The 25,376-nt window shown below is 44.5% G+C and overlaps 1 protein-coding gene across 1 annotated transcript; it reads right to left on the bottom strand.

Moving 5' to 3' along the window:
- Window positions 1–200: 200 nt before the first annotated feature.
- On the bottom strand, window positions 201–24,818 carry LOC109484912 (thrombospondin-2-like). Its single transcript, XM_019788263.1, has 23 exons — window positions 24,391–24,818; window positions 24,106–24,242; window positions 23,316–23,881; window positions 22,626–22,707; window positions 19,424–19,617; window positions 19,129–19,257; window positions 17,372–17,471; window positions 16,700–16,873; window positions 15,416–15,589; window positions 14,918–15,091; window positions 14,086–14,213; window positions 12,733–12,885; window positions 11,621–11,725; window positions 10,542–10,655; window positions 9,529–9,636; window positions 9,040–9,199; window positions 8,396–8,749; window positions 7,665–7,892; window positions 7,076–7,272; window positions 5,374–5,448; window positions 3,957–4,054; window positions 3,214–3,359; window positions 201–1,816 (listed from the first exon to the last, which is right to left on the bottom strand). Exons 2-23 carry the CDS (start codon window positions 24,188–24,190, stop codon window positions 1,803–1,805), a joined length of 3,558 nt encoding a protein of 1,185 aa, XP_019643822.1. The 5' UTR covers window positions 24,191–24,242; window positions 24,391–24,818; the 3' UTR covers window positions 201–1,802.
- Window positions 24,819–25,376: the final 558 nt, after the last annotated feature.

Below are 25,376 nucleotides of genomic sequence, written 5' to 3'. Positions count from 1 at the left end.
ATTGTGTATACATGTACATACTAGCACACCAGCAACAAACTGTGGTATTGAGTATGCCAACTTGTGCTTGTGTCTGTTTCTTTTCCTTTTTCCGATGAAACACTAATAGACCAACAGGTGGGACCTAACTGTCCATTATGTGACCTGTACAGTGCTTATAATCAAGCTTCCACACACAACAACTCAGACTCCAGCCACCGTTCAGCAGTAACTTTAGTTTATTAGGATTAGACACTAGCACAGACAGTTTTAAGTGCTGACACTCAACTTGTAACCATAATATTACAAAATCACAGACAACGTCCAAAAATAAATATCTACAAATGGCCCATTCAGCTTGAGGTTGAAAGTCTTTCAATCAGAATTAAATATACAAATAGTTCAGGGAATATCCATCTTTACATACTCAGTCATTTTCCATACAAAAAGACATCATCTTACCTTTATTACACCTTTGTTCGATGCTATATCTCTAACAGGTAAAGCAGAATGGGTAAATCTGTACATATTAAAACTATTTGAATGCATCTTCTATTGCTGCTTTTACAAAGCAGTAGTAGCAATCTCATACTGCTGTTCAATAAATACAAAACATCACAATACGACCTATGGCTAGGACATAAATAGTAGTACCCTGTCATCTCAAGTTGCAAACACTCGTCAACATCACAAGCATTTTTTTCCATGAAGGTAAAAAAAAAAGACTCCCAGCTTTTAAATGCCTTGCTGACTTTCAGACTATGGAATGTATCAGGGGCAGCAAAAATACCAGCTTGTTGCATAAGTGAGTCCTATCCTGACACGGATGTCAACAGTATATTTACACATTGCTTGCCGCTATCCATTATTACATACATGATTGACATTTGGGCATTTTTTCCAGAGTTGTGTCTCCAACACCGGGAAAAATGTTAAGTTTTAATCTATGGCTAAGTAGCCCTCATTCCTTTCCCAATTTGCAACTTGGAAAAGTTGTCTTGGAAAGCAAATCGTTATTAAGACCTACCTCAAACTACTAATGCTTCACCCCTGTTACGATTGAAATAGCATTTCCTCATTGTCGTTTATATATTTATATGACTGGCTCTGTTATGATAGAAACTGCTGTGATTAACTATGCAACTATTCTTACCAATTTCCTCCTTGAATTTAAAGTCTGAGAATTCTCTTCTAATACACTTCAAATACTCATCATTGGCTTTTTGAGATAAAATTAAAAAGGGTACACACAGTACATGTACTTTCCTTATTTTCTGTGGCAGCAACTAGATGAATTTTGTCAACAGCACTTTGGTTCAAAAGCAATGACTTTCCAAGCCAGAACTTAAAGCTGAACAGATCAACCATTTCAGATAAAACATTAGAAGAGAATTTTCATACACGATGTATATCTTTTACTGTTAGCTCTTTGAGGAGTCTGTCATAGGTTCCTATCTGCTATCTACACCTCTGGTTACATCAAAAGAACATTATAAAAAGTAAATAAAAGTATACTGGCTCTTAAAAGGCTTTCAAATAAAATACCAATAGCTTTCTTTACACAATAATATAGTTCTTCAAATAAATAATACAATGCAGAAAGATAGTCCGAAGTTGGAAGAACAAATGACAAAAAACAGAGGGAGGGGGGAAGGTCTGACAAGAATCTTACGTACTTAACGATATTATGTGGGGGATAAGAAAACAGTGGAAGTCTTGTTGTAGTGTTGGGTGGACAAGGCACCAGGTGGCGGGGTGTGGTCATTCAGAAGGTCGGTCAGCAGCTGCCCAGCACCTGATGGGTTTCCTCCTCTCAACCGTCATCAATTCAAGGCCTCTGCAAGGGGCAGGAGAAAGAGGTGTTAGTTACACATGCAATGTGGCTAAAGGAACCACTCAGAAGTCACTATGGTAAGATGATGTAGTCCCTAGATACATGTAATATCTTTGAAAATCCTTTTTGTTGTTGTTGTTGAAAATTTTGGTCCAGTCTGATGTCAAAGTAGGGTTTGTTTACTGTTTTCTTCCTATTTTTTGGAGGCAGACCCTTGTGGTTCTTTGGTGCAGAATAAGTTCTTGAGATTGAAATGTGGGAAAGTACTTTCATGAAGGCTTGTGTCAGTGTATTTAACCATAGGTTTCTATGGCCAAACATAATTGTACTGTCTGCCTGTAATAGTGCTGCCTGCCCTATACCAGTAACCATGGAGCCGCCTTCAAGCTTTAACCGCAGGAATTTCAACCAGCTACACAGGAAGAAAACAGGCTTAAATCATATCCTTGACGACACAAACAGGTTCAAGTGCCGAAACTCTAGCCAATAAAACCGCCCCGCTCTGCGTGCTCCTCCAAAGTGGAGACATTACAGCGGCACAGACTCAAATTGAAAACAAGCCTGCCCCAGTTCACATGGTCACAAGGTGAGTCGGTTAAGGGTGCGGCATGCGGGAATGGCAAGTCTGTTCAAAATTAGTTTTTAATCTGTCTGGCACAAAATAAATTCTAGGCTGTGGGTGAAGTAATCAGTTCTTAAGGACTTTCACTTCCTCTCATTTCCCCCAAGGCTACAAAAACAAAAAAGAAAACATGAACGGAGTAATTTCCCTTGGCTGGAGTCCACCATACACATTTCACATCAAAGAACATTCTGAGTTAGAGCCCGAGGGGTGGTAAAGTACCCTTTCGCAACGGCATACTTTCACACACGTTGCACTTCTTCTGAAAATCATTACACACACCTAACCCTCCCAGTGTCATAGGCCAGTTTTAAAGCCTAGTTCTAATCGTCCCCGACACTGCGAGCGGTAGTGGATCAGAGGGGAGTTCCGTCAATCCGAGAGAATAAGAACGCGGTTCTGCTACTGTTGTTTTCTTCAGTTATCCTTGACGTGACCTCACTGCCTTTGTAGTGTGGATTACCCAAGGTTGACAATGCCAAATCTCTCAGAATCCATTTTGTCTGTCATTGGCAATGAGTAGTTCAAGATTGTTCTTTATTTGGCCAACTTTGGATGAACAACAAGTTACCTTGACAATGTGTTGTTTCCAGGATGAAGCTACACAGCTTTGTTGTAAATTCACATCTTTGTGAAGTTGGGGCATGGAAGAAGTTTGCTGACACAATTTACTGGTGTAAAACCAGTCTTGCCTGGGCTAACAAAGGTTTTTTTAATCTATCAATGAATAGCACCTGAACAGTAACTACATGACTGTACATATAAGCCGAGTTCTCACCTTGCTGACCACATTTGTACTTCAGATCGGAGAAGAAGACCATCTCTTGTGAAAAGACGAAGAGTCCTAGGCGACCTCCCTTTAATGTTGTGTCGAATAGATCCCCAGAGTCGGCCATAACTTTACTACCTTCATAGAACGTCACCCTGGAAATGACAAAAAGCAAAACAGTTGTGTCACACAATAGCAGAAATAACAGTCACCTACATTGTACACAAGGTATAGTGATAGTAATGACCATAGAGGGATCGAAATCCTTCTTTGTGCATACCTGCACCAGACAACTGTTACCTGCACCACTCAGTTTTGGGTCATTGAAAAAAAAACTGTTCAGAAACTTTATTGATTGAAACTTTATTCAAAATATGACTGCACTAACCTGCATATGCAGGTGGGATTTCGAGCCCTGGCATAGTAAAACAGTAGTAACTGTTGCTCCCCTAGCTGCACGACCCCTTTCTATGACCTTTTCTATAATTAAGAGGCCAGGGGACCAGGGCAGTGGATGGAGGACTGGATTAATATAGAACTGCTGAGGTGATGAAAACTTAAACCTCAGAATTATGGAAAAGCTGTTTGAAGGAAGAGTCCATATTGGGGAGACTTGTGAACACAGAAAACTGTGTATGCAGTGACGTTGGTGAGGTTTACATGTGATTAACTGCACGTGGTTTGGTTTATGGCGGTGGCCACATTCAGCACAGGTTCAGACCTGAAGTGTGCACAAGGCTAACTGTTCTTACCTTATTAGTCCAGAGTCTGGTTTATGCTTCAGCTTCCATCTGTAGGCAGTCATGTCTTTCCATCCAATGGTGTTCTTGTCGTGCCAGAGCAGTCTCACCTGCAAGTACAATGAAGGCATGTTTAGGCCACATCAATTTCATTTGTTGGTTCTCTGATTTTTGTTTCTTTCAGAAGAAGTATGACGCAACCGTGGGAAAAAAATTAGACATAAAAACAGACCTGGGCATCGTATGATAGCCCTAGATGCTACGATAGGAGCCATGAAGTCAACATACTAGGCTGGTTTATAAGGATGGATTTTCAACTTTTAATCAAAGCACTGCATTGTTAGTTGGAAAAAGTGTAACAACTAGGAAGACAAGGATTTTTCCTCAACTTTTGGGGCCAAAACATGAGCATTTTGGAGTTGATTCAGAACCTGACTTTTTTTTTTTGCAAGTCAGAAAAAATTGAGTTTACAGCCAAACCAATGTGTAAAATTGAGCGGGATTATTATAAAATTTCTGTTGCTCATTGGTGTGTCTACAGGCACACAGAGCCAAGAAAAGTGATTATTCTGGTCAAGAGCTACAACATCTATGAAGCCAATCAATTTGAAACCTTTGGTTTGTCTAGTCAGTGTCAGACGTGAGCTGGCATCTTGCTATTAAGACGGGTCACTTAGGCCATTAGCCATGCCTCTCAGGGGGTTCCCAATTTCCATGTCATGGTCGTCAGTCTCCCCATAAGAACCTTACACACTACTGCCGCATTCACTCACGTACACAGGGCACTTCTCCTCACAACATAGGAGAGGCATTTGGTGACAGGGCGGCCGCACACACAACACATTTGAGTTATGGATATGTACCCAAAACAGTCAGTTTCAAAGTACTGTTGTCCAAAATTACTAGTGTTTCAGTCTTCAACTTTGCTTTGGCCTATCAACCTCTACAGGAAAGCTCCAGGTTTGTGCTTTAGGAGAAATATCCTGGGTCCCAAACTGCCATGAAAGTACCCCCCACCGGGCACATGTCAAGGATCACAAACCTATTTGGCTGCAATCCATTTATATATATATCCCAAGGCCAACTCTACCCAACTGATGCACTTCACTGCACACTTTGACTAGTCTTTGATCTCAAGCATTTAATTCCTACTCTTTGATAACTATGTAATATGAGTTGCTTTGCTTTCTTCAAGTTTAACTAATTTAATAAAAGAAATTACACCTCAAAGACAATAATCCGAACCCAACTGGATTCAGCAATTCTTTCAAACTTAATCAGCAGATTGCAAACTGGTTTCCCAAGAAACGTTTTACATTATTGTTTCTGGCACAGACCCGCCTATTTTTGTAGAGGGCTATCCAAGTGTGAATGTTTGTGCCAAACAACAAGTTGTTTACAAAGTGGCGGAGTGGGACGTCATGCTTACCTGTCCGGGAGTGTCTCCAGTGTGCCACAGGGCATTCCTCAGGGCCTCTCCTGGTCCTGTCTCCGAGTTTACCACCTGGAAGAATCAAAACAATCAAACCATGTAAACATGACGGGCAGCAGGGTTCCTAACAAAACAGATACACCATTGTACTCCAGTCCTACAGCCTTGCTAGGGGCTTAATTTCGTATTAATTGTAACAAACTGCAATTGTGTTCTACCCAGTGTTCTAGCCAACGTTCGTCTTTCCTATGATGCTCAAGAAGGACAAAAATGTTGTCCAATCTGTCGTCTTTGACAGACAAAAATCAGTGTGTTAAGTTAAGGAAAGACATTAAACTAAGCTTAGTCTACAAGCAAAATAATATTTGCCTCCCAAATTGCAGGAAATAACATTTAAGAGGGTCAAGACTACAAAATTTTCCTGAGGGGGGGGGGGGAGGGAATGCCCCCAGACACCCTAGCATTTTTGCTTGACATGCATGTATTAAACGTGAAACAAAACTGAGGTGATGGAAAAACTTTCAGGCTGGCTAGAACACTGGTTCTATCTCTCTACTGTGGACAGCCAGAGCACCCACGCCTGAGCAGTGCTTGGTGTTGGCAAGTGTCGGCGCAAGCATCCCTTTGATTCGGCCCCCGACTTGGCATTTTTTGCCATCTCCGGGGGAGCAAAAACTCAAGGAGTCCCTATTGACATCCTATTTGTCACATTGGTTTATTTAGGTTTGTGCCTAGTTCAACTGGTAGAGCCTGAGACAATGTTGTTTTGGATCTGTGAGAAAGTGCCAGAGGGAGGGGGTAGGAAACCACAGGCCATTATACCCATCCAGGGGGCAGCCACAGGTCACACTAGACCTTGCTGTTTGCTGAAAAATTTGACCTCTAGTTAGACGCACTAAATGAAGTGAGATTTATCTCTGGTGAAAGGCCTGTTGCCTATTTCAGACGAAAGGCACTGGACTGCAGCATCTGCACAAAGAGCCTCTTTGGGCCAGGCTAGGGACTTCATTCGTATGGATAGATTGTCCTTGAAATGACATTGGAACAGATACTGCCTAATTTAGTCATGAACAAAAGCACTGTTCAAGATTATATACCTAACTTGTGCTCTAATATATAAATCAAATAATGATAGCTAAGACTCTGAAATTAATTTCTGTGGCAAAATAAAACAAAGGGGCAAAAGTTAAAGAAAGGACTCTAGTTGATAAAAGTTTGCCTGACGTAAAAGGCCCTTGAAGCAAACAAGCCAAAAGGACTGACTCGCCTACAACAAACCAGCACTCTGCAAGATCATCTGTTTTGTGACCTACAAGGTCAACCCATTTGCAGAACAACATCCCATCCATTCTCCACCCCAAGAAAAACATCTCACTGCCATCAATTGTCTTCTGCAGTTCATGAACTCATCTTCCACCCACCAGTGCTCTGGATATGGTAGTTCACTGCTGCATACAGTACGTCCTCTCACTAACAATTTCCAAGGTTACGTACAAAAATGAAGAACGGCATCATTTTGAAACCTGTAATGTGCCAAAACACCCCTGCCCTGTGATTTCATGCCAAGACTGCCAACTTGAATCGCTTTTGATGGACTGGCAGAAATAAATAGGATCTTAGGAATGGTAGGAATGAAGGAAAGCCCTCAGGTGTTTTATTCTAAGATGATGCAACTATGGACAAAGGTGAAATGGCATACCTTGACTTGGACTCCTGCTGAGCCGTGGGCCATGGAAGGTTTGGAGAGCCAGTACGTCTGGTGGACCTGTTTCCACATCACCACGTAGAAGCGATGGCTGGACTGGTAGCCGAACACGAAGCCCGCGTAGTCGTCGTCCTTTTGTGTGTTCACGTAGAAGGTGCCGTCAAAGTCCACTTCGTTGAACCTGTCAACTCCTGTAACACATACGCCAATGAAGGTTTAGACACCCAGGTAATGAGATACACAAGGAAATTGTTACTCCAGCAACTGGTATGATTTTGAAAACTGTCAGAAGTACTACTTTTTGTCAGTAACTAAGCAGACTCTGTAGTTGAACAGGTATTTATCTAGTAGCATCCACTACTTTTCGTTTAAGACTAACAGAATCTGCAGTTGAACAAGTATTGGTCCAAAAACTACCCGGTATAAACATTTGACTTGATATATCAATGAGGTGAAGACAATTTTACAGACTGTAGCAGAAGATTGAAACGTAATGGTGTGTTAGTAACCAGTCTATTATGTTTATTTGTACCCTGAAATCATGCAAACAATCAAAGCTGTCCGATAATGACAGGTTGCTGACCTATGGCCATGCCCGGATCACTGTTGACTGTCTGCACCAGCTCCTTCCCTTGGTTCCTGATGACCCAGTTGGGGTCGATCTGCGATGTTCCCTTTGGATCCAGTGCGACCATCTGGAAGTCACGGAAGTCTACCCTGGAGATCTGGGCGTTCTCTGGGCACACATCATCCTTGTCCTTGACACCGTCACCGTCAAAGTCTTCCTGGCAGACGTCTCCACGTCCGTCACCTGGAACAAAAGGACGACAGAAGTCAGACAAACCTGTTTCCCAGCGGTGTTTCACGACAAGCCGCGGCGTCTCCAGGCAGACAGTTTACTGTTAGGGTTCAAGTTTCCTACAGATTGTAGACTGTCTCAACTTTAGCATCCTGCTGACTATAGATCTAAAACAATACTCTATGAGGAGTGAAGCTCAAGGCATATGGAAGTAAATTCTCTTTTTCATGGACCTGAAAAGACTTATCAAAAAGAAACCCAAATCGATTAGAACTCCCTACAACTCAGTAGTTGCCTTGGATCAACAATTATCGGTGTCCTTTTGAACCTTTTCATCCCAAAGGCAATTCTTTCCATTTTCTCCTGGTGGCTTTACTTCCCTTTGAAGTGACTTAGCTTGGCTAGACACGACTTATTTTGAAACAAAGTACTTTTAGATCATTGTTGCCAGTACAGTTCTGTGTCTGTTGATGCCCCTTGCTCAAAGGGAACTTTTGAAAGTGAAGTGAACTCACCGTTGCTGTCTATTTGGTCTGGGTTTGCGCGGAGTCTGCAGTTGTCATCCTTATCCAAAATGCCGTCGTTGTCATCATCATCATCACAGGCATCGCCAAATTCGTCACCGTCGTGGTTGACCTGATTACTGTTGGGGATACTCGGGCAGTTGTCCCGGATATTCTCCAGACCGTCATCGTCCACGTCAATGTCGTTGTCGCAAGCATCGCCAAACAGATCCGAGTCGGAGTCCTCTTGTTTGGGGTTGGCGATGACTATGCAGTTGTCGCACGCGTCCCCGACTCCATCACCGTCAATATCCTCCTGTCTGAGGTTGAAATGCAGCGGGCAGTTGTCAACTTCATTCCGCAGTCCTGAGGAAAGAGCCAATACCAAAACCGTCAACTTCAAGTATTAGTGTGTGTCTGTGTGTGTTAAGTTGCAGAAAATTGCAGTGACAGGCTAAATAAAAGTTTTAAGTCAGAACTGTGCAGCTGCTGATGTCTTACTGAGGAACTGTATTGTGATAGATGTAGGTTAGCTTGAGGAATGAATCAACTTTATACAGTTTATACAGTTGCAGGAAATTATTTATTTGACTGGTGATTGTGCTTTTCACCTCAAGAAATTATTAGTGGAGATTCATTTTATCGTCATGACTTACCATCACCATCTATGTCTACAGAGCAGGCGTCTCCCTCTCCGTTGCCATCTGTGTCCTTCTGGTAGAAGTTCTGGTCGTACGGGCAGTTGTCACACAGGTCGCCCCATCCATCGCGGTCGTAGTCGTCCTGTCTGGCATTGAACGCCATCGGGCAGTTGTCCTGGAAACATGGACATTGATGTTGCGTTACCAAACACGTCTGACAACTGAAGTGCTGGTGTCACACTTGTCAGTTTCCTGTAATGTCTGAGGCAACCTCCAAGGAGAACCCTTTATTTATGTTACCGGTAAATGTTCTTCTGCATGTTGTTTAGTCACGGGTCCCTTCAACATTCCAACCAGCAGCCATCCGTCTGGCTTAGTTTTATGCATCGTCAATTAAGTCGACTCAAAGTATGTGATTTGTTCCAGACAAAGTCACAAAATGTTAGTTCTAGAAAGGTCGAGGCTGTACAAAATGATCTGACACGTGCAGACCAGTGTGCTTACCCGATTGTCAGGAATGCCATCGTTATCATCATCTCTATCGCAGGCATCACCCTGGCCATCCTTGTCAAAGTCCTCCTGTCCACTGTTAGGTAGGAATGGGCAGTTGTCCTGTAGATTACGAGAAAAAAGAAATTTCAGTCATTGTGGAAAATTCATAGGCATTTCTACATGTACCATTAAGATTCTTCAGAAATAAAAGAGATACAAGATTCTTTTGTGAGTGAAGTCTACCATAAACACTATAATTTGTCCCCATCAGCATGCCATAGGGCAGCTTATAGAATGTATCTCCATGTAAAGGAATTTTCCAGGGGAAAAACCCTTTCATCAAAACCCTTTGATGTCCCTAGGGGTGATATACAGGGTTAGTATTATTCCTTGCAGTGAATTGGGTCTCAGACCACAGATTAGAGGCAACATGTAATCTGTAGATATCCCTTTTACAAAGTCATCCCAGACACATTTTAGAACTATAAATCCTACTCAACACAGTGTACTACACCCCAGGGCTACATAACTTGTCTATAAGTTTCGGTGTAAAACTGCACATTTTGCAAACCGTACTTGTGGCAACTTGTACTTTTCCATTAGACTCGGTGACCTTCAGTGAACCCTAGTCGGGTACCTGATACCAACTCGCCAGCCTATGTAACGACCCCCTACCCCATATCCGGACTTGTTTTGCCATCTGAATCCGAGGGGTTCCCCTTTTACAAAGTGCTTGTCTCCCAAGCTATTCTCCCTCCTGCCATGGCAAACACCGCTACTGTTGCGTCAATTGTTTAAGACGCTACAAAAACAGGCTTCTGAAGTATGTTGTTTTTCCTTCTTCCGCCCCGCTATCTTATCCAAACTTTCTGGTTGTTAACTCTGGTGTGAGGAAATGTCACATCGGCAGCGTTCCCATTTATTTTTCTTCGCACGCCTTGAGAGGGATCAAAAGGCGACCTTCTGCGGTTTGGAGTCCACAAGGGATGAAATAACGACAGTACCACCCGTAAAGTGGAACGTACCTTTTTGCAGTGGGTTGTGTTGCCGATCAGACAGGGCAGGTCTTCGTCAGGATAACCATCCAAGTCAATATCCTCGCCACAGTGGATGCCATTCCCAGCATATCCAACCTTACACTACAGGAGGGGCAAACAGAGAATACACAAATCTGATTAGATTGACCCCCATTTTTTGTACAATATACGTGTCAGAGCTTAGGGGTTAAAGTGTGTCAAGTGATTTACCCTCACAGCAGCCCTCGACAAAGGCTACAGTGTCATATTGAAGGATTAGAAAATCAGTGTTACAGGCTATATACTACTGATCTCTTTTTCTGCTGGAGAAATTGGACCATTCACAGATAATTGAAGTGACGGCCCAACAGTGCAAGTGACACATAAACAACCAGTTCCTCAAAGTGATTTACACAAAGTCAAAATGAGGTGCAAGTTCATCAACCTATCACTGTACGAACAGTTATGCATTTTAGCACTTTTGGCAGTATTTTCTTATACTCCACGCTTACTTGTAAATCAAGCTAAATTGCTAAAAACAGACCACAAGCAACAACTGCCATACAGTCGAGTTGATTATTTTCTCTCTAAGCTTCTTTCAGATTAGTTTAGTACATCTCACATGGTAGAGCAGATGTGTCTAGATTATTTGCTTTAAGTGTGCCAAGACAAAGTTGTAGCATTATTTTTTACAGACAACTAAAGCCCATTGGAGCAGCTGGATCAAGAGTTGCTCATGTGGTTCTGAGGCAAACAGCCTCTGGGCAGCTGTGTAATGATCCAAGTTCAAAGTCCCTTCATCTCCCATCTGTTCTTACATAAGGCTAATCTGATGCCCCTGACCTAGTGCTACTCATCTGCCTTTGATACTTTCGTTACACGTCATCTGTCAAACAACACCACTGTTCTGACACTGAGAGATACTTGTCAGTGATTGAGCGTGAGGTCGGCGATGCTTCGGGTTCGTGTTCGTTCCCACCTACCATGTAAAAGTATAGTCTTTGAGTGAAGCTTTAGTGAAAGCATGCTACACACACGTGTATCGCTCCTGTGTGCTGAGTCAGTATTTACTGCCGTGTTTGCCTTACCTGGCACTCGTACAGTGGGTCAATGAACGGACCGAGGAACTTGCACTCAGCGTTGAAGTGGCACTGGTCAGTTCCGTCCCTGCAGGGGTTGGCGGGCAGGCATGTCTGTGGAGAAAGAACATCGGAATATCAGTCAGCAATTCTTTACAAGGGCTGTTTTTATGTCACCATTAAAGCATATACTATCTTAGTGTCTTTCCATCATTTGACGGAATTTTGCCACTAGCTCATGACCGGGGATGTTTTATCATAAGCTCCTTGCTCATGACCAAAATTTTGCCCAACCTGTCATCGTTGACGGACAAAAATCATCGTATAAAGACATGGGAAGAGATGTCATCAAAGTACTTAGCTTAGTCTACTTGAAAAATTTACAACTCAAAGTGTAGGAAATTGCGTTTCAGAGGGTCTAAATCAAGACTTCAAAAGGGAGCATGCCCTGGACTGCCCTAGGATTGTCATGCCTCAGGCGCAATGCTTTGCACCATTGGTGCTCAACATGTCAAACAAAATTGACGGAAAAAAATTTCAGGCTGGCTAGAACACTGGTTCTCTGAATTTGCTTCCCTTCTTAAATACTGGCTGTGGGCTACACAGAGCAAGAGTACCTCTATAGTGTACTGGTATGATATATATGACAGCACAGGTGCCAGGTATAAGGTAACACATAATGACCACAGCTTACTGGTGTGGGAATCAATCAAGCAGATGATTAAATTAATATCTAACTTGACTACACGTGGTCAATGCACGTCATCGAGATCTAAATTGGTATAAAGGTGAAGGTGACTCCATTCTTTCGTATATTGAGCTACATTCGGATCAAAAGATATCTGATTGATACAGCAAAGACAAGCAGAGTAGTCTCTGGGGTACCAATGAAATTAAGAATGTTCCCAGCTTGTCCTAGCTTGATACTGTAATTCACGATTTTTTACGGTACTATCATGTTTGCAGTTTGTATGGTCACTTTTGTACTGCGAACTAGTCATTACCGTGAAGAAATAATTTACTGGCCGACTTTCTTTTTGCCGCACCTGCTGCCAACATGTCTGTTTTTCTCAGACTGAGAACTTTAGCTTCTGTGAACATTACAGTACGACTGGTCTTACCTGTTTGTTGCTTTCTGCCATGAAGATACCAACTCCGCCGGGCTGGTTGCCAGTGTAGCCTGGAGGACACCTCTGGCACCGGTAACCCGGGCCCAGGTTCTTACACAGGGACACTCCGTTGTGGACATAGCAGGTGTCAGGAACCAGAGCACACTGGAGGGACAGACGAAAAAGTATTCAGTGTCATTGTCAAAGCACATCATTACTTAGGCTAAAGTAAAACATGATCTGGAACAAATACTTTGAGCTTATCAAACTGAAAGCATAGTCTTCTCCTTTTTCATACACTTTCCCAAGTTTTTCTCCACACTCAATTGCAACCACTGTTTTACACAGTTTGGTCCGTGGCTATCTTATTTACTGTTTATTCTGAAGTGCTTTCTAGGATGTTAAAGAGCACTATCGTGAATCAGCTGATTATCCCGCTCGTTAAATAGAATTAGTAGTTTGGCCTTTACACGAGCCATTTACTCTGAACAGATTTAGCACGGACATACGGCCAAATGAATTGTATGGCCTTGCATGTACATGAGAAAGAGCAGTAAATGTATGTATAAAGACCAACAGGGCAGCTGGGTTGACTACTATTGTGGGTGGGGGGCAAGTGGTTGATGTAACATAATAAGGTTATCATGCAAACTTGCAAGCATCTGGCCAAAATTGCCCCTGGCCATAAATATTACAGCCCCCAACCTGCTGAAACTGTACCAGCAGCCTGCTGACATTTGCTCAGGCCAGCTGACAGACCTAAAATACTACCACTGTCATTTACTCAGAATCTCTTTTTCCGACCGAATTGTCATCAATGTCTCATCATGACCTGTAGTAAATATTTTGTGACAAAGCTTTTGCCAGAACAAATATTTGACCTTTTTTTTCTCTAAAGGTAATGAGATGTGGCTCTTTAACGCTGCCTTTTGGAAAGAGTGAAGCGCCTGCTATGGACTGACAATAAACAACTCAAATGTCAAGGATAGCAGCCTTTAGCAGAGGTGGTATAATGGAGGGGTTGCACCCATGCAGCTTGCACGATTAACGTCACACCAGCACCAGGCTGGAACATGAAAAACAACAGACAGTCTTTCCCCCAGGTGCGGTCGAGCGGCACAAATGAGAAAATTATCTGGCAGTGTAGTTGTGACACTAATGAGATGCAGCAGCTGACAGACCTGTCAGTCTTCTTCTGGCGCACCGCAGTCGCACGGCAGCGGACAGACAGGATTATTTATTATGGAGTCCAACCTCGGGGTCACGTCGAGTCAGGCATGCCATGCCGCTCCTTTTTACTGGCAAATGAACAGGCGTTTTTACTATTTAATCAATAAAGGTTGCTTACATCTGCATTAAACTCACCTCATCAATGTCAGTGCAAGACTCTCCGTCACCCTCGAAGCCGGCGGGACAGGGACCGCACGTGTACTTCCCGTCCTTCGTACTGGAACATTCCACTCCGGCGAAGCAGGGGTTGGACAAGCATCCATCTGTTTTTATATAAAGATAAAGTCTTACATCACTAACAGATGTAGAAAGTCTTCTAAACAGTCCAAATCAGGTCAGCTGACAGTACAATGAAGGGAATTCAATGGGGAGTTTAGTTTAGACAGTCAGGGTGTTTGGAGTTGAATCGCCGTCTTTCTTCCCAACAGTGAAGTGGGTGTCCCTGTTTAACCTGATTATCATCTGTAAACGTTCAAGTGTTTCTTCAAACTGGGCAGAAGAAGGGGAATGTGTGTACTTGAAGGATTACGGTGGCTGTTGGTGGTCCTGAGAGACAACAGTGTTACTTAGGTCATGTGGGAACTTAGGAACCAGGAATTCCAGTCCAAAAGGTGACTGTAAGCTGTTTGGTGAGAGCTCTGCTTCCGTGAAATTGGTGGCGCCACTCTACCGCAGACTTTCTTGGCATTAGACTATGCAGTAGATGTGACGTTGCCACAACTTTTGTACTTTGTATCACACTTGATATATTTTCTTTCTCAAATTTTTACCTTAACCCAAACCCTATGCGGTTAAAAGCTTAGTAACTTGTAGAGTGAAAATAAATGTGTTAACCCTTCTCCTGGCTGTGGACTTATCCATCCATACACTAAGTTTGCATTTCTTGCAGTGCTAGTCAACAGTAAGGTGATAGAACATACAGAAGTACATGTATACATTCATACAGAAGTCAACACTATGTACTGACCAATGGGGCAAGGCTCGGTGTTGCAGTGGTCCACGTCGGCGGGCTGGCCCTGGCACTTGTCTCCTCCGTACGCCGGCGCGGGACTGTCACACAGGCGCTGTCGGACCCTGGTGCCTCCGTCACAGGTACGCGAACACGGGCCCCAGAGCGACCACTGACCCCACTGGCCGTGAACTGTTCAGGAGAGGAGTAGAAGACGCCAAAATTAGAGTCATCCGAGGCTATATGCTGAAAACAGCGTAACTTGGTCTAGGCAGCTTCAAACAGCTTTCTAGACACACACGTCGAAGTAACTTTTCTAAAGCCCGAGTATCAGCCCTTATTTAGCTTTTGTCCCTCCCCACAATTCGCTTCTGAATTGCAAAAGGTAGCAAATCATGAGTAGCCAGCTGACGAAAGCTAAAAAAGGCTGACACTGACTATATTTTCTACTTTCTGAAAGAAATACAACACCAGTTCCTCTTTAGTGTTATATGCATTGGGACCAAACCGTCTTACCAGGGCATGCCTCCCTCTCGCAAATGTTGTTCTCTCGTCCGTCTCCAAGACAGTTCTCGCCACCTAGCTGCGGAGTGGGTGCATTGCAGGTCCGGATGCGGGTGGTGATGCCCTCGCCACAGGTCACAGAGCATGTCCACGGCGTCCACAAACTCCAGCCTCCATTCTGGGGGACTGGGGGAGGGAAACATCCATATTACTAAATGTAGCACATTTTTATATAAGTTACAAAGTTTGCTACACATCTGAAGAACCTATTACTTGGTTTGTAGTCATACTTGTTAGAATCTTATGGATACTAAGTTTCCATAGCCTTTGACATACATATGTAGTGACTGAGCATTGCATGTGTTGACAAGGATTTAAGATGTCCCCATGGCTAGCCTGTCACCACATAAGTGACAGATGCCCAGGCAATCTTTGTTGGCAGGCAGTGAAGTAGGACATCAAACCATTCTAATCATACGCTGACTAAGCATTTGTTATGTATGTTTGCACTGTAGCGGTGAGGTAGTCGCCAAATAGTCTCATTCCAGATGATTGTGCATTACTGTTACAAGCATTATCAGGGAGCGAGCAGATGTCATAGCTACACCTTTTTTTACATTTTCCGATTAAATGTTCCGAATATTCTAGATCATGCAGGTTTAATTGCATGAATAAAGGGACATTTTCAACACTCAAGTAGTCCTCCAAAGACACGTCAAGCGATTTCACACGTGATGAGGTCCCAATACGACTGTTTTCTAGCCAGCGATCTACAAACAGCTCTAGGGCACGTGAGCGTTTTATTCTCCAAGGTTGAGGGATTAGAGAAGGTGGTTGTAATGTTATGCAAACTGGCACTTGTCCACGTCTGTCCTCCACATGAATTGCTGTTTTGTGTGCATGTCATTATTGTGAAGGAAGACAGTGGGTTGTTTTTATTTTACAAATCCAAGAACTCTGCCAGACATACATTACCATTTGTCACTTCTTTTTTTTGCATTGTCAAAATACACCTAGCCTGCCTGTGGGTACATGTTCTCACCCATCCCTGGTTACTTGGAGAGGCTACCATTGTGAGGGAGAGAAGGCTACTTATTTACAGCACATTCCAGGGCATGCCCTTTTCCCTGCTGTATTTGGTCTCCATACTCCGCCTGAAGTCCAGGTGTACTCAGTGTGTACCGATGAGGGTTTGGTAAGCAAAGGATCGTGCCACCAAGTCAGCAAGCCGTAATACCATCTCCGTTGAAAGAAAAAACATAAGATTCTGTCTTGTACAAGAGAATGTGGACTCACTTCTGTTGTCGCAGTCGTCCTGTAGGCACACTTTGGTCTCTACGCTGGGACCGTCGCAGGGGTAGTTGACACGGTCGCACGATCGGCCTCGCTGCTGTGTGCCGGGTCCGCAAGTGGCGCTGCACGGCGTCCAGTCGGACCACTGACTCCATCCGACCTCCGCGTCGTCCCCACCTGGAAGGGATTGGCATATTATCATCACACGTACGGACGTGATACTAGCACCGGTATGACACGGAATGTACACACTCCTGTGCCATACCCGGGCCGGACTTTCCCCACAAACATCTCTCTGTACACACAAGTGGCTCACATATTCTACCTTCAGAACCGGGCCTTCTACCAAGTGTCACAAGATCCTACGTGGTTGATTTGAAATTTATTGAAATGTTGAGATACGTTACCAATGTTGCGTACACTTTTTTTTTCTTTTGGTGCCCTCAGGCTGACCTGCCTGTTAAACATACATACTCAGGAATGACAGGGTTGCACCAATGCTGCAATAGTCCAGTTGTCACGGGAACATTTTTGATGTCAGTCAAAACACTCAAGGCTGGATGCCATTCTGGTTAGGCATACATCTGTTCTGATAGAACAGACATAGTCCTAAACAGATCGAGGCTACAAACACTGCTTAGAAAGTTGGAGAGTCATGTTCTTGGGGCTACTTACTGAGGGGACAGTAGGGGCAACAGTCAGACTCGCTGTCGAAAACTGGGTTGAGACATTGGACTGCCGGGCACTCGATCTTCTGACATGTAGTTCTGGAATCCTGGGAAAGACAAAATATTTCACAGTCAGGCAACAGCGAAAACTTGTGTGCTGAACACAAACAGCGAGATGAGGTGTTTGGAAAGCTATTCGACAGTCAACATAGTGAGGAAGGTAAATAACTCGGGTGGAAATGTGCAAAGCACCTTGGTGGCTCACCCTCTACCTTTTGAACTAAAACTGAAAATCTATCAAATAAAGACATACTAACTGTTTATATAACACCATCCAAATCTTGTAGTTTTTCACTCCAAAAAACATTACAATGCAAGTTCGATACTTTTTCACTTCAAAAATCAATCAAATTCTGTACAGTTGAGATTTGATTAGTCATTGGTAACATATTTAGTAATGGTGACTGCATCTACGTCATTGTCTGACCCGTCTAAACGTGCTTCGTATCAGTCTCAAAAAAATATTACAACAGAGGACTGGCACTTTTTCACTCCAAAGATCAATCTAAATTCAGAACAGTTGAGATTTGATTAGTCATTGGTATATTTAGTAACGGTGACTGCATCTACGTCATAAGTGTCATTCTTTGACCCGACTAACACGCGTTGTATCAGTTGCATGACAAAGCAATGATACCTGTGTTACAGATTTCTAGCCAACTGAACAGTGAACTTTTTTCTTTGTCTAAAACAGACTTTTGAGATTCTCCAGGACTGTCCTCAAATTAAGACACACTGTCTCTATCTAAGAGGCTCCAACCTTTATTAAGGTGAGGTGCTTGGGGCGTACAATCATTTCAGGTGGAAATTAGTACAAATATTCGAGCTATGCGGAGGAATGCGAAGTATGTGACCTGACCGCAAGACATGCCAAGCTTGAATTGGTTCATCAGACAAAACATGTACTAATTTGACAGAAAAATTTTAATGAAAGCCACTTTTCAATGCAATCATTCAGAGCAAGTTGCTGATGCCATAATTTCTAAATTAGCCCACTGTTCATGAGCATTTGTTGTACAATTCACATCAAGTTTTGTATTTGTAGGTTCTCTAGGCAACAAATTCTCCTTTTGCAAAAAAATATAAGGTATATTACAAATGACCTATAGATCTAAAGTTTTGTAACTCATTTCTACGTATTTCTTATTGTCTCGTCACAAAGTACGAAAGTTCCCCTGCAGGCCAAGAGGCACAGGTTTCCAGAAATGTGTCCTGGCGTGACTTTTTGTCACCCTTATCAGATCAATGGACATTTCACAGGACCAGCAAATACTTGCTCATATGTGTGAGGACAAACTCCTCAGGCACCTAAGGCCACACCAATTTGATGTGTTGGTTTTCCGATTTTTTTTCAGAAAAAAAATGAAGCGATTGGGTGAAAAGGAATCCTATGATAGCCCCAAATGCTACGATAGGAGCCATTTAAACAGTGAATTTCAAACTCTTAATCAAACCACTGCATTGATAGATGAAAAAAAAACTGTAACAACTCTGAAGAGAAGGAACTTTCTTAAACTGTTGAGGCCAATTCAGAGTTGATTCAGAGGCTGAAATGTTGGGGTTTTTTTTTTGCAAATCAGAGAAAAATGAAGCAGGCAAATCCATGAACCAACAAATTAAATGTGCCTGTGACAAGGATGTGCCTACTGACAGACAAAATATTCCTTGTTCACATTACTAGGTAAAAGTGAGCAGATGTCTTACCTGACAGTGACACTTGGTACAGCGGTTCTCCACCCAGTCCGCATGGTTGTCATAGAAACGGCCTTCCGCCCAGCAGCCTCCATGTGGAGGAGCGCCGATCTGCTTCCTCAAGATGTTGTTCTCTTCCCACTAGAAACAACAAAGAGACCAAACTATTGTAAGAGAGGAAATGCTAAATAGATGAAGACTGACATTCCAATGTCTTGTAAAATGGTTATAATGTACTTGGACAGCAAAATTCCATCAAATGACGGAAAGACGGGTGCTGGCTAGATCACTGAGTCAAAACACCCACCATCTTCTGTAGTCCATCCTCCACGTTGTTGAGGTGAATTCTAAGATCCTTGATCTGTTTCTTCAAGTCGTCCAGGTCTTCGCAGGAGACTTCGCACTCGTCGGTGGGCTGGGGGATGAGCTTGAACTTCCTGGTCAGGACGCTGCTCTTGGCAGCTGCGGTCTGGGTGATGTTACCTGTGTTGTATTCTGAACCTGAAACATAAAACAGAGGCACATTTTTCTTAAGCGGACTAAATAGGTAACATTGCAAATCTTTTCTCTGTAGTGAAATTACAATTTGAAGTACTGAGGGTCTCTAAAACTTAACTTTTCCCAGAAGAGCCTTGGGCAGGGTACAATGTTTAATGGTGTATACGAAACCCAGGGTGTCAGTGTCCCCAAGCGACCAAAGGTCACACATGTGTCACAAAACACGCAGAGAGTATAATCTTTTCATCAACGTCAGAAGAATTCTTCTCAGTACCGAGACTAAATCAAACTGACATGTTAGAGCACCAACAATGCGAGGGCAGTCAACTTTCTCCCGCTTCTAAACAACAAGCAGTGTCTTCGCAAGCCAGCCTGGCGCCTGAACTGTTTTTAAGTGGCACAGATTGGGTACGGGTCATTAGGGTACTTGCGACGGCTAATTCTCCAAAACGCACATGACCTTCCCCGACATGGCGTGGCTTTTTAGTTCAAAACAGACCGTCCACACACCCAGCACCCAGCTTAACGCCTTGCACATGGTAAAGCCCTTTTACCCACTGGTAAATACTTTAATATTCGGAGCTTATGTATTGGATGGGACTTCCCAGGTAGAAGTAATGAGGTATTACAACACAAAGTACGGCTAAAGGACGTCGGCGGCGATCTTTGTTACTTGTCACGTCATGGACATACTTGGTATTTTTACGCTGGACCTACGCTCCTCCGATGTTCGTTTTAGTTTCGGCAATAAAGTGACGAGAATTTTATGTTTTTGGCAATATTTTTTCTGGCAATCTCAGGTGTAGAGGATTTGTTTTTTCCTGGATTCGCGTGTTCTGATCTCCCTCTGGTGTGAATGTGTGTAATGGGCCGTATGTAGTCGTCCCCTAACCTCACTAATAACGCTTGATAATTGCGCTGCTGGCCATAGGATTTAAATACTAAGCTATGACGTGAACGCTTGGGCAAGAGCCAAAAAAACACCACAGAAAATGCAAATAGCGTGTGCACTGTTGAGCGGATCGAGAGAGGACGATATGTAGCCTAAGGTACTAGCCTTCTCCAAGGAAATTGTCTATGCGATGCCATGTGAGTTACGGGGAAGGGCGAATCCCTAAGGGCGGTAGAGCACAATACTGTCTATGTGCCCTATCTCAACCTCCGGAATTTCTCACATTCTTCTCTCTCACGTAAACGATGTAACCAAGGTACATGTGCCCACCAGACTGTTCATTTTTTTAACCAAAAAAAGGAATCACAAACACCAAAGAGGTTTACAAAGGTCTCATTACAGAGACGAAAATGTCAATTTGGGGACAATTGAATCCCGTACCAAAGAACGAAGGAAAAGGTGAAGAGGTACTTACTGACTTACCGTGGGCGAAAGAAAACCCTTGATAATTTCAATCGAACGTTTATTGAGAAACAAGGGACCAGTGTTACACGTGTGAACAGCACTCAACTCAGGCCACTTCCGGGGATGGAGAAGAGGAGAGACCTTTAAACTCTAAAAACCCGACCACACTTCCCCCGTGCTTCTTTGATACTGCACAATGCGCAATTGTAAATCACACAGAGATGCATGTCTGTGACCTGCCTGCCTGCACTGCTCAGCTGTACACTTCAACTCAAGTCGTCATTTTTTTATCCAAACAGTGGAGGAGGGGACTTCTACACAATGCACAATGAGTCCAGCTACGGACTTGGGTGCGAGTTCCGTATCCTGAAGTTTAGTAGTCGGTGCGAGAGACGTGACTTCCTTCCTTGTTAAACTTTTCCAAGGAAATGTCGAGAAGGGAACTCAAATATTTGTGTTAGAAGGTTTGGCTCGGCCTCTGCGGATCGTGTACAGGAAGTTTGTTATTAAGAGCAGGCGTGGCAAATGATAGACCAACGGACGGAAGTGGGACGATACTTGTATTAATAGGTAGTAGTGAGGCTATATTAGGACGTGACACACATTCTGAGCTAGGCAAGAAGCGCAGGTGTAAGTTTGGCCGTGCCAACCGCAAGCCAGCACATCCTGCTCTCTGTGGTGAGTAATCCTCAACCTTGGTTGGAAATCGGGTGTTAGAGGCCTGACTCAAAACCGCAGAGGGTCGCGGAAAGCACTAACCAGAAAGAAAAGTCACTTTCCCACAGGGAAAACCGCTATCAGTTCACATAAGCGAAAAGTAAAAGTCCCTCGGGAAGTATTAAAAAGAGAAACGCAGTAGCAGCCCAGGGATGTAGACTTTCTTCACCTGCAAACGCTCTAGCCTGTGGGGACCATTTGTAACACGACGCCGCACACATGTGGACTCGCTATTAAAAACTTTGGTCAATTCGGTATATGAAAAACATACTTCAGCGAATTAGAGTGGAAAACGACGGGGGTCTAAATCAACCATCATCGAGCCTGTAATTAAAAAGACGTGTCTCTTGAAATTGGATTAAACTGCACCAATAATACGCTATAATCAAGATAGGGGCTTGTCTGGGACATGTTGTTCTAATTATGATTAGGTGAGCCGTGTTTAAACACCCTCGGCGAGCACTTGTTATCGGGGTGGGGTGAGCTTGTCAGCGTGCGTGATTTGTAGCACAACATCAACATTTTCAGCTACCGGGTACGGTTTGAACCGGCTGGGGGAATCACCCTGCCCGCCCCGACCTCCCCCACTGCCCCCGAACGGTATTCAAAAATTTGTCTCCCCCAATCCTCTTACGATAACTTTCCGAGCCGTCTGTTTCAAGATCACAGAGGTGACATTCGTTAGAATTTGGATCCAAGCCTGGGACAATGCATTTGCGAGCCAATGACGAAATCCCCAGGGGGCATACGTTGTCTCGCATACATGTCGGCACGGAAAGCCATTGTGACGCAGGTAGAAGTGCACAATGTCTACCACGTCAGTAGACCCCGGGGCACAACACTGGGATAAAAACATTCCAACTTGTCAAAGGTGAGCCGAGGTGGGTTGGATTGTTTGGCGGGCTAGGCGATCAAACGAACCGCGCGTGTTCCTTACCTGTGTCCGGTGCGCAGCCCTGCAGGTGGAGAATGTTGGACACCGGGATTCCAAAGATGAACTTCACACTCTGCATCACACCCTGTCAAAAACAATCAAAAAATTCCTCAGTAAATCGGCGAATGTAGCGAGGAATAAAAAAAATTGGGTAAGTGCCAGGAGAGATATCCAATCCACCAAGGAAGGACAGGTCAGGAGAGAGGAAGCTCGCATCAGGGGATGGGTATCATGACACCAGGCGCAACCCCATCTCTGGCTGGCCGTGAGGACACGTGGTGGTGTTGTTTGGGTGGACGCCAGCTGAGCTGGCAGGGGAAGTATCGGTTACAGGTGTCAGATGACGGGGTATGCGGCTGCGCTACCCCGCGCGTGGACTTGACATGCCTGGGCGCAGCGTGCTGGCGCGCCGCCTCGCAGGGCAGGTCATAAATCCGCACACCGGGTCATCGTTTAGCTTCAAGCATAAACAGCCACAAAATCACACAATCTCTAACAGCCTCATCCTTGATCCTTACAAATTACGCACATCATCATACACTAAATGTCATGAAACAATTACGTCTCCATAGCAACTCTGATACTGTCGACTATGTCGTCAATGTGACGGGTGCCCGTTTGACAAATATGAAAACTGATAAACATGGGTCAAAAGGGGGTTTAACAGAGGTGAAAAAGAATTGAAAAACGAACCCTGTAGTCTTCGAAGGCCTCCCGGGCCGGTAGACCCTTCCCCAGGCGGAGCTCGCTCTGTCCGGGCTGGAGGACGGTCTGGAAGATGTTCCCCATCAGGCCCTGCTCGCCCACCTTGGTACATCCGTCGAAGAGCGCGATCAGGTCCCCCTGCACCACCAAGGTCAGGTTGCGCCAATCCCGGGTGGCGAAGTTGACGCCGTCGAACGAGGCCGCCACTTCCTTGCCCTCGTGCATGTACACCACGTCCACCGAGGGCGTCTGGCCGTCACTCTGGATGCCGAAGTATCTGGTCCTGCCGTCGGGCGAGTCGACCGACACGAGCGTGCCACGGTTCCGCCGGTCCTGCCGAAGGGCCGCGACGAACACAAAGCCGTGATTCGACATCATCGCGTCGACGATGCTGGCCTGGGCCTCGGGGCTGGCCGGCAAGTCGACGTCGGGCCGGTTGTGGAACTTGTAGGCCGGTGAATACTGATCGAGCCCCCGCACTTTCTTCACTCCCTGTGTGCTCGCCCCAAGACTCGTCGATTCAAACAGGTCAAACATCGCTCTTTTTACCCGCACTGGAAGAAAGTATCGAGGAGAAAAGGCGTCACGGACAACGCTGAGATAGGGCGACTTGAAAGCAAAAGCGAAGACGCGACAACAAAGGGCCAACAAAAAGGTCTAAATCCCGACAAAAAATGTTTCACAGAGACTTAATCAGCGTAACCAGAGATTACCACATGCGAAGTGCTAGTGTACGTAAGAAAGAAGAAAACAATGACAAAACAGACGAGGCACCCACCTTTCTCCTGTGCGATCACCAGCTCGGTTACAGCTAACACGTACAGCACGCACAGCGCTAATCTCACAACTCTCTCTCTCCACATTGTTGACGCCGTCCTTTCTACTTGCTGCTTCCCTCGCACTTGTCAAAGTTCCCTGTACACGGGAAAAGTTACCAAAGAACACTTTGTAGTTGGAAAGACGGAAAAAGATTGCGTTCGCCGATTGAAAAACTCAATATAAAAGCGAGATATCCTCGGGCCTCCACAACGTAACTCGCGCCGGGGACGCTCGAGGGTCCTACCTGGTCGGACGGGCGCAGCTTCGAGTTCGCTCCGATAAAATCCCAGATAAGTTCGCGACAACCTCGAGGATAAGTGCACACGGCGGTGCTAGACTGACAATAACGTCGGCTCTACCAGCTAGACAAGAACGAACACCACTGGCAAGAAGAGAGAGGCTTTTTATATCCACAACTCGGCGCTGAAAACCCATGTGTCAATCAAGCCTTGGGGAGGAGGACTCTTCCCGTGATTAACATGGAGTGGGCGGTATTCCGTAACGTGAGTTGATTCGTCACTACCTGTTCGGTTTCTGGGAAAATCTTCCAATGACGTCTGCCGCGGGAAGACCAAATTTGGACTAAGTGCCCTGTGTTGATAACTCCAGGCTGGTCACCGTAGATAATTGTATCCAGAAGTTGGGAACGAATGGACGCGTTTTCGTTGTGAATGGGCGCAATGGCAGGCACGGCCTTGGGCAGGGGGCGGGGCCAGCAGATGTTATCGGCCAATAGCAGACATGGTCGCGTGCGACGCTGCCCAAAATCGGCAGTATTTGTTGTGCAAACATGAGGTCATAGTCTGGGCGGGTATATCCCCATGGTCGTGTGCCTGACTTTCATTACCAATTCCGCTGGATTTCTAACACCCTGGCGATTTGCGCAGAAATTGTTTCGTATAAAATTCCTGGGCAGAAACCATGCGCGTAAAAACGCGGTGGGGTCAGATATGTACCGACAAGCTGGCTCCAGTGTTGCCGCTTGCCGCATGCTAATGTACCTCAACAAACCGCCCCTGTTTACCACAAAGACACTCTCTTCTCACTCCGGTGATATAACGATTTTCTCTTTTCCCGATAAAACAAGGGTCTAATTGTTGTAAGTTGCCTAGGAGTAAATGTATGGTTGGCAACCGGCCAAACTCCTGATATCATCAGGTTACCGAAGTTTACTTTCACCGTGCGGTACCGTCACACGGACACCAGAGGAGATAGGACACCAGTGATGAC

This window comes from Branchiostoma belcheri, unplaced genomic scaffold (genome assembly GCF_001625305.1).
Source record: "Branchiostoma belcheri isolate BF01 breed outbred unplaced genomic scaffold, Haploidv18h27 scaffold71, whole genome shotgun sequence".
NCBI classification, from domain to species: domain Eukaryota; kingdom Metazoa; phylum Chordata; class Leptocardii; order Amphioxiformes; family Branchiostomatidae; genus Branchiostoma; species Branchiostoma belcheri.
Note: the sequence above shows the minus strand (reverse complement) of the source record. Positions and strands in the feature narration are given on the sequence as shown.

What these genes read in the sequence shown, in the direction of transcription:
- LOC109484912 (XM_019788263.1), bottom strand. Translation starts at nt 24,190, where the DNA reads ATGTGGAGAGAGAGAGTTGTGAGATTAGCGCTGTGCGTGCTGTACGTG. An exon ending in ACACAACCCACTGCAAAAAG is followed by an intron (nt 9,637 to 10,541) that starts GTACGTTCCACT and finishes CGTAATCTACAG; the next exon opens with GACAACTGCCCATTCCTACC. An exon ending in CCAGACTCTGGACTAATAAG is followed by an intron (nt 3,360 to 3,956) that starts GTAAGAACAGTT and finishes TGTCATTTCCAG; the next exon opens with GGTGACGTTCTATGAAGGTA.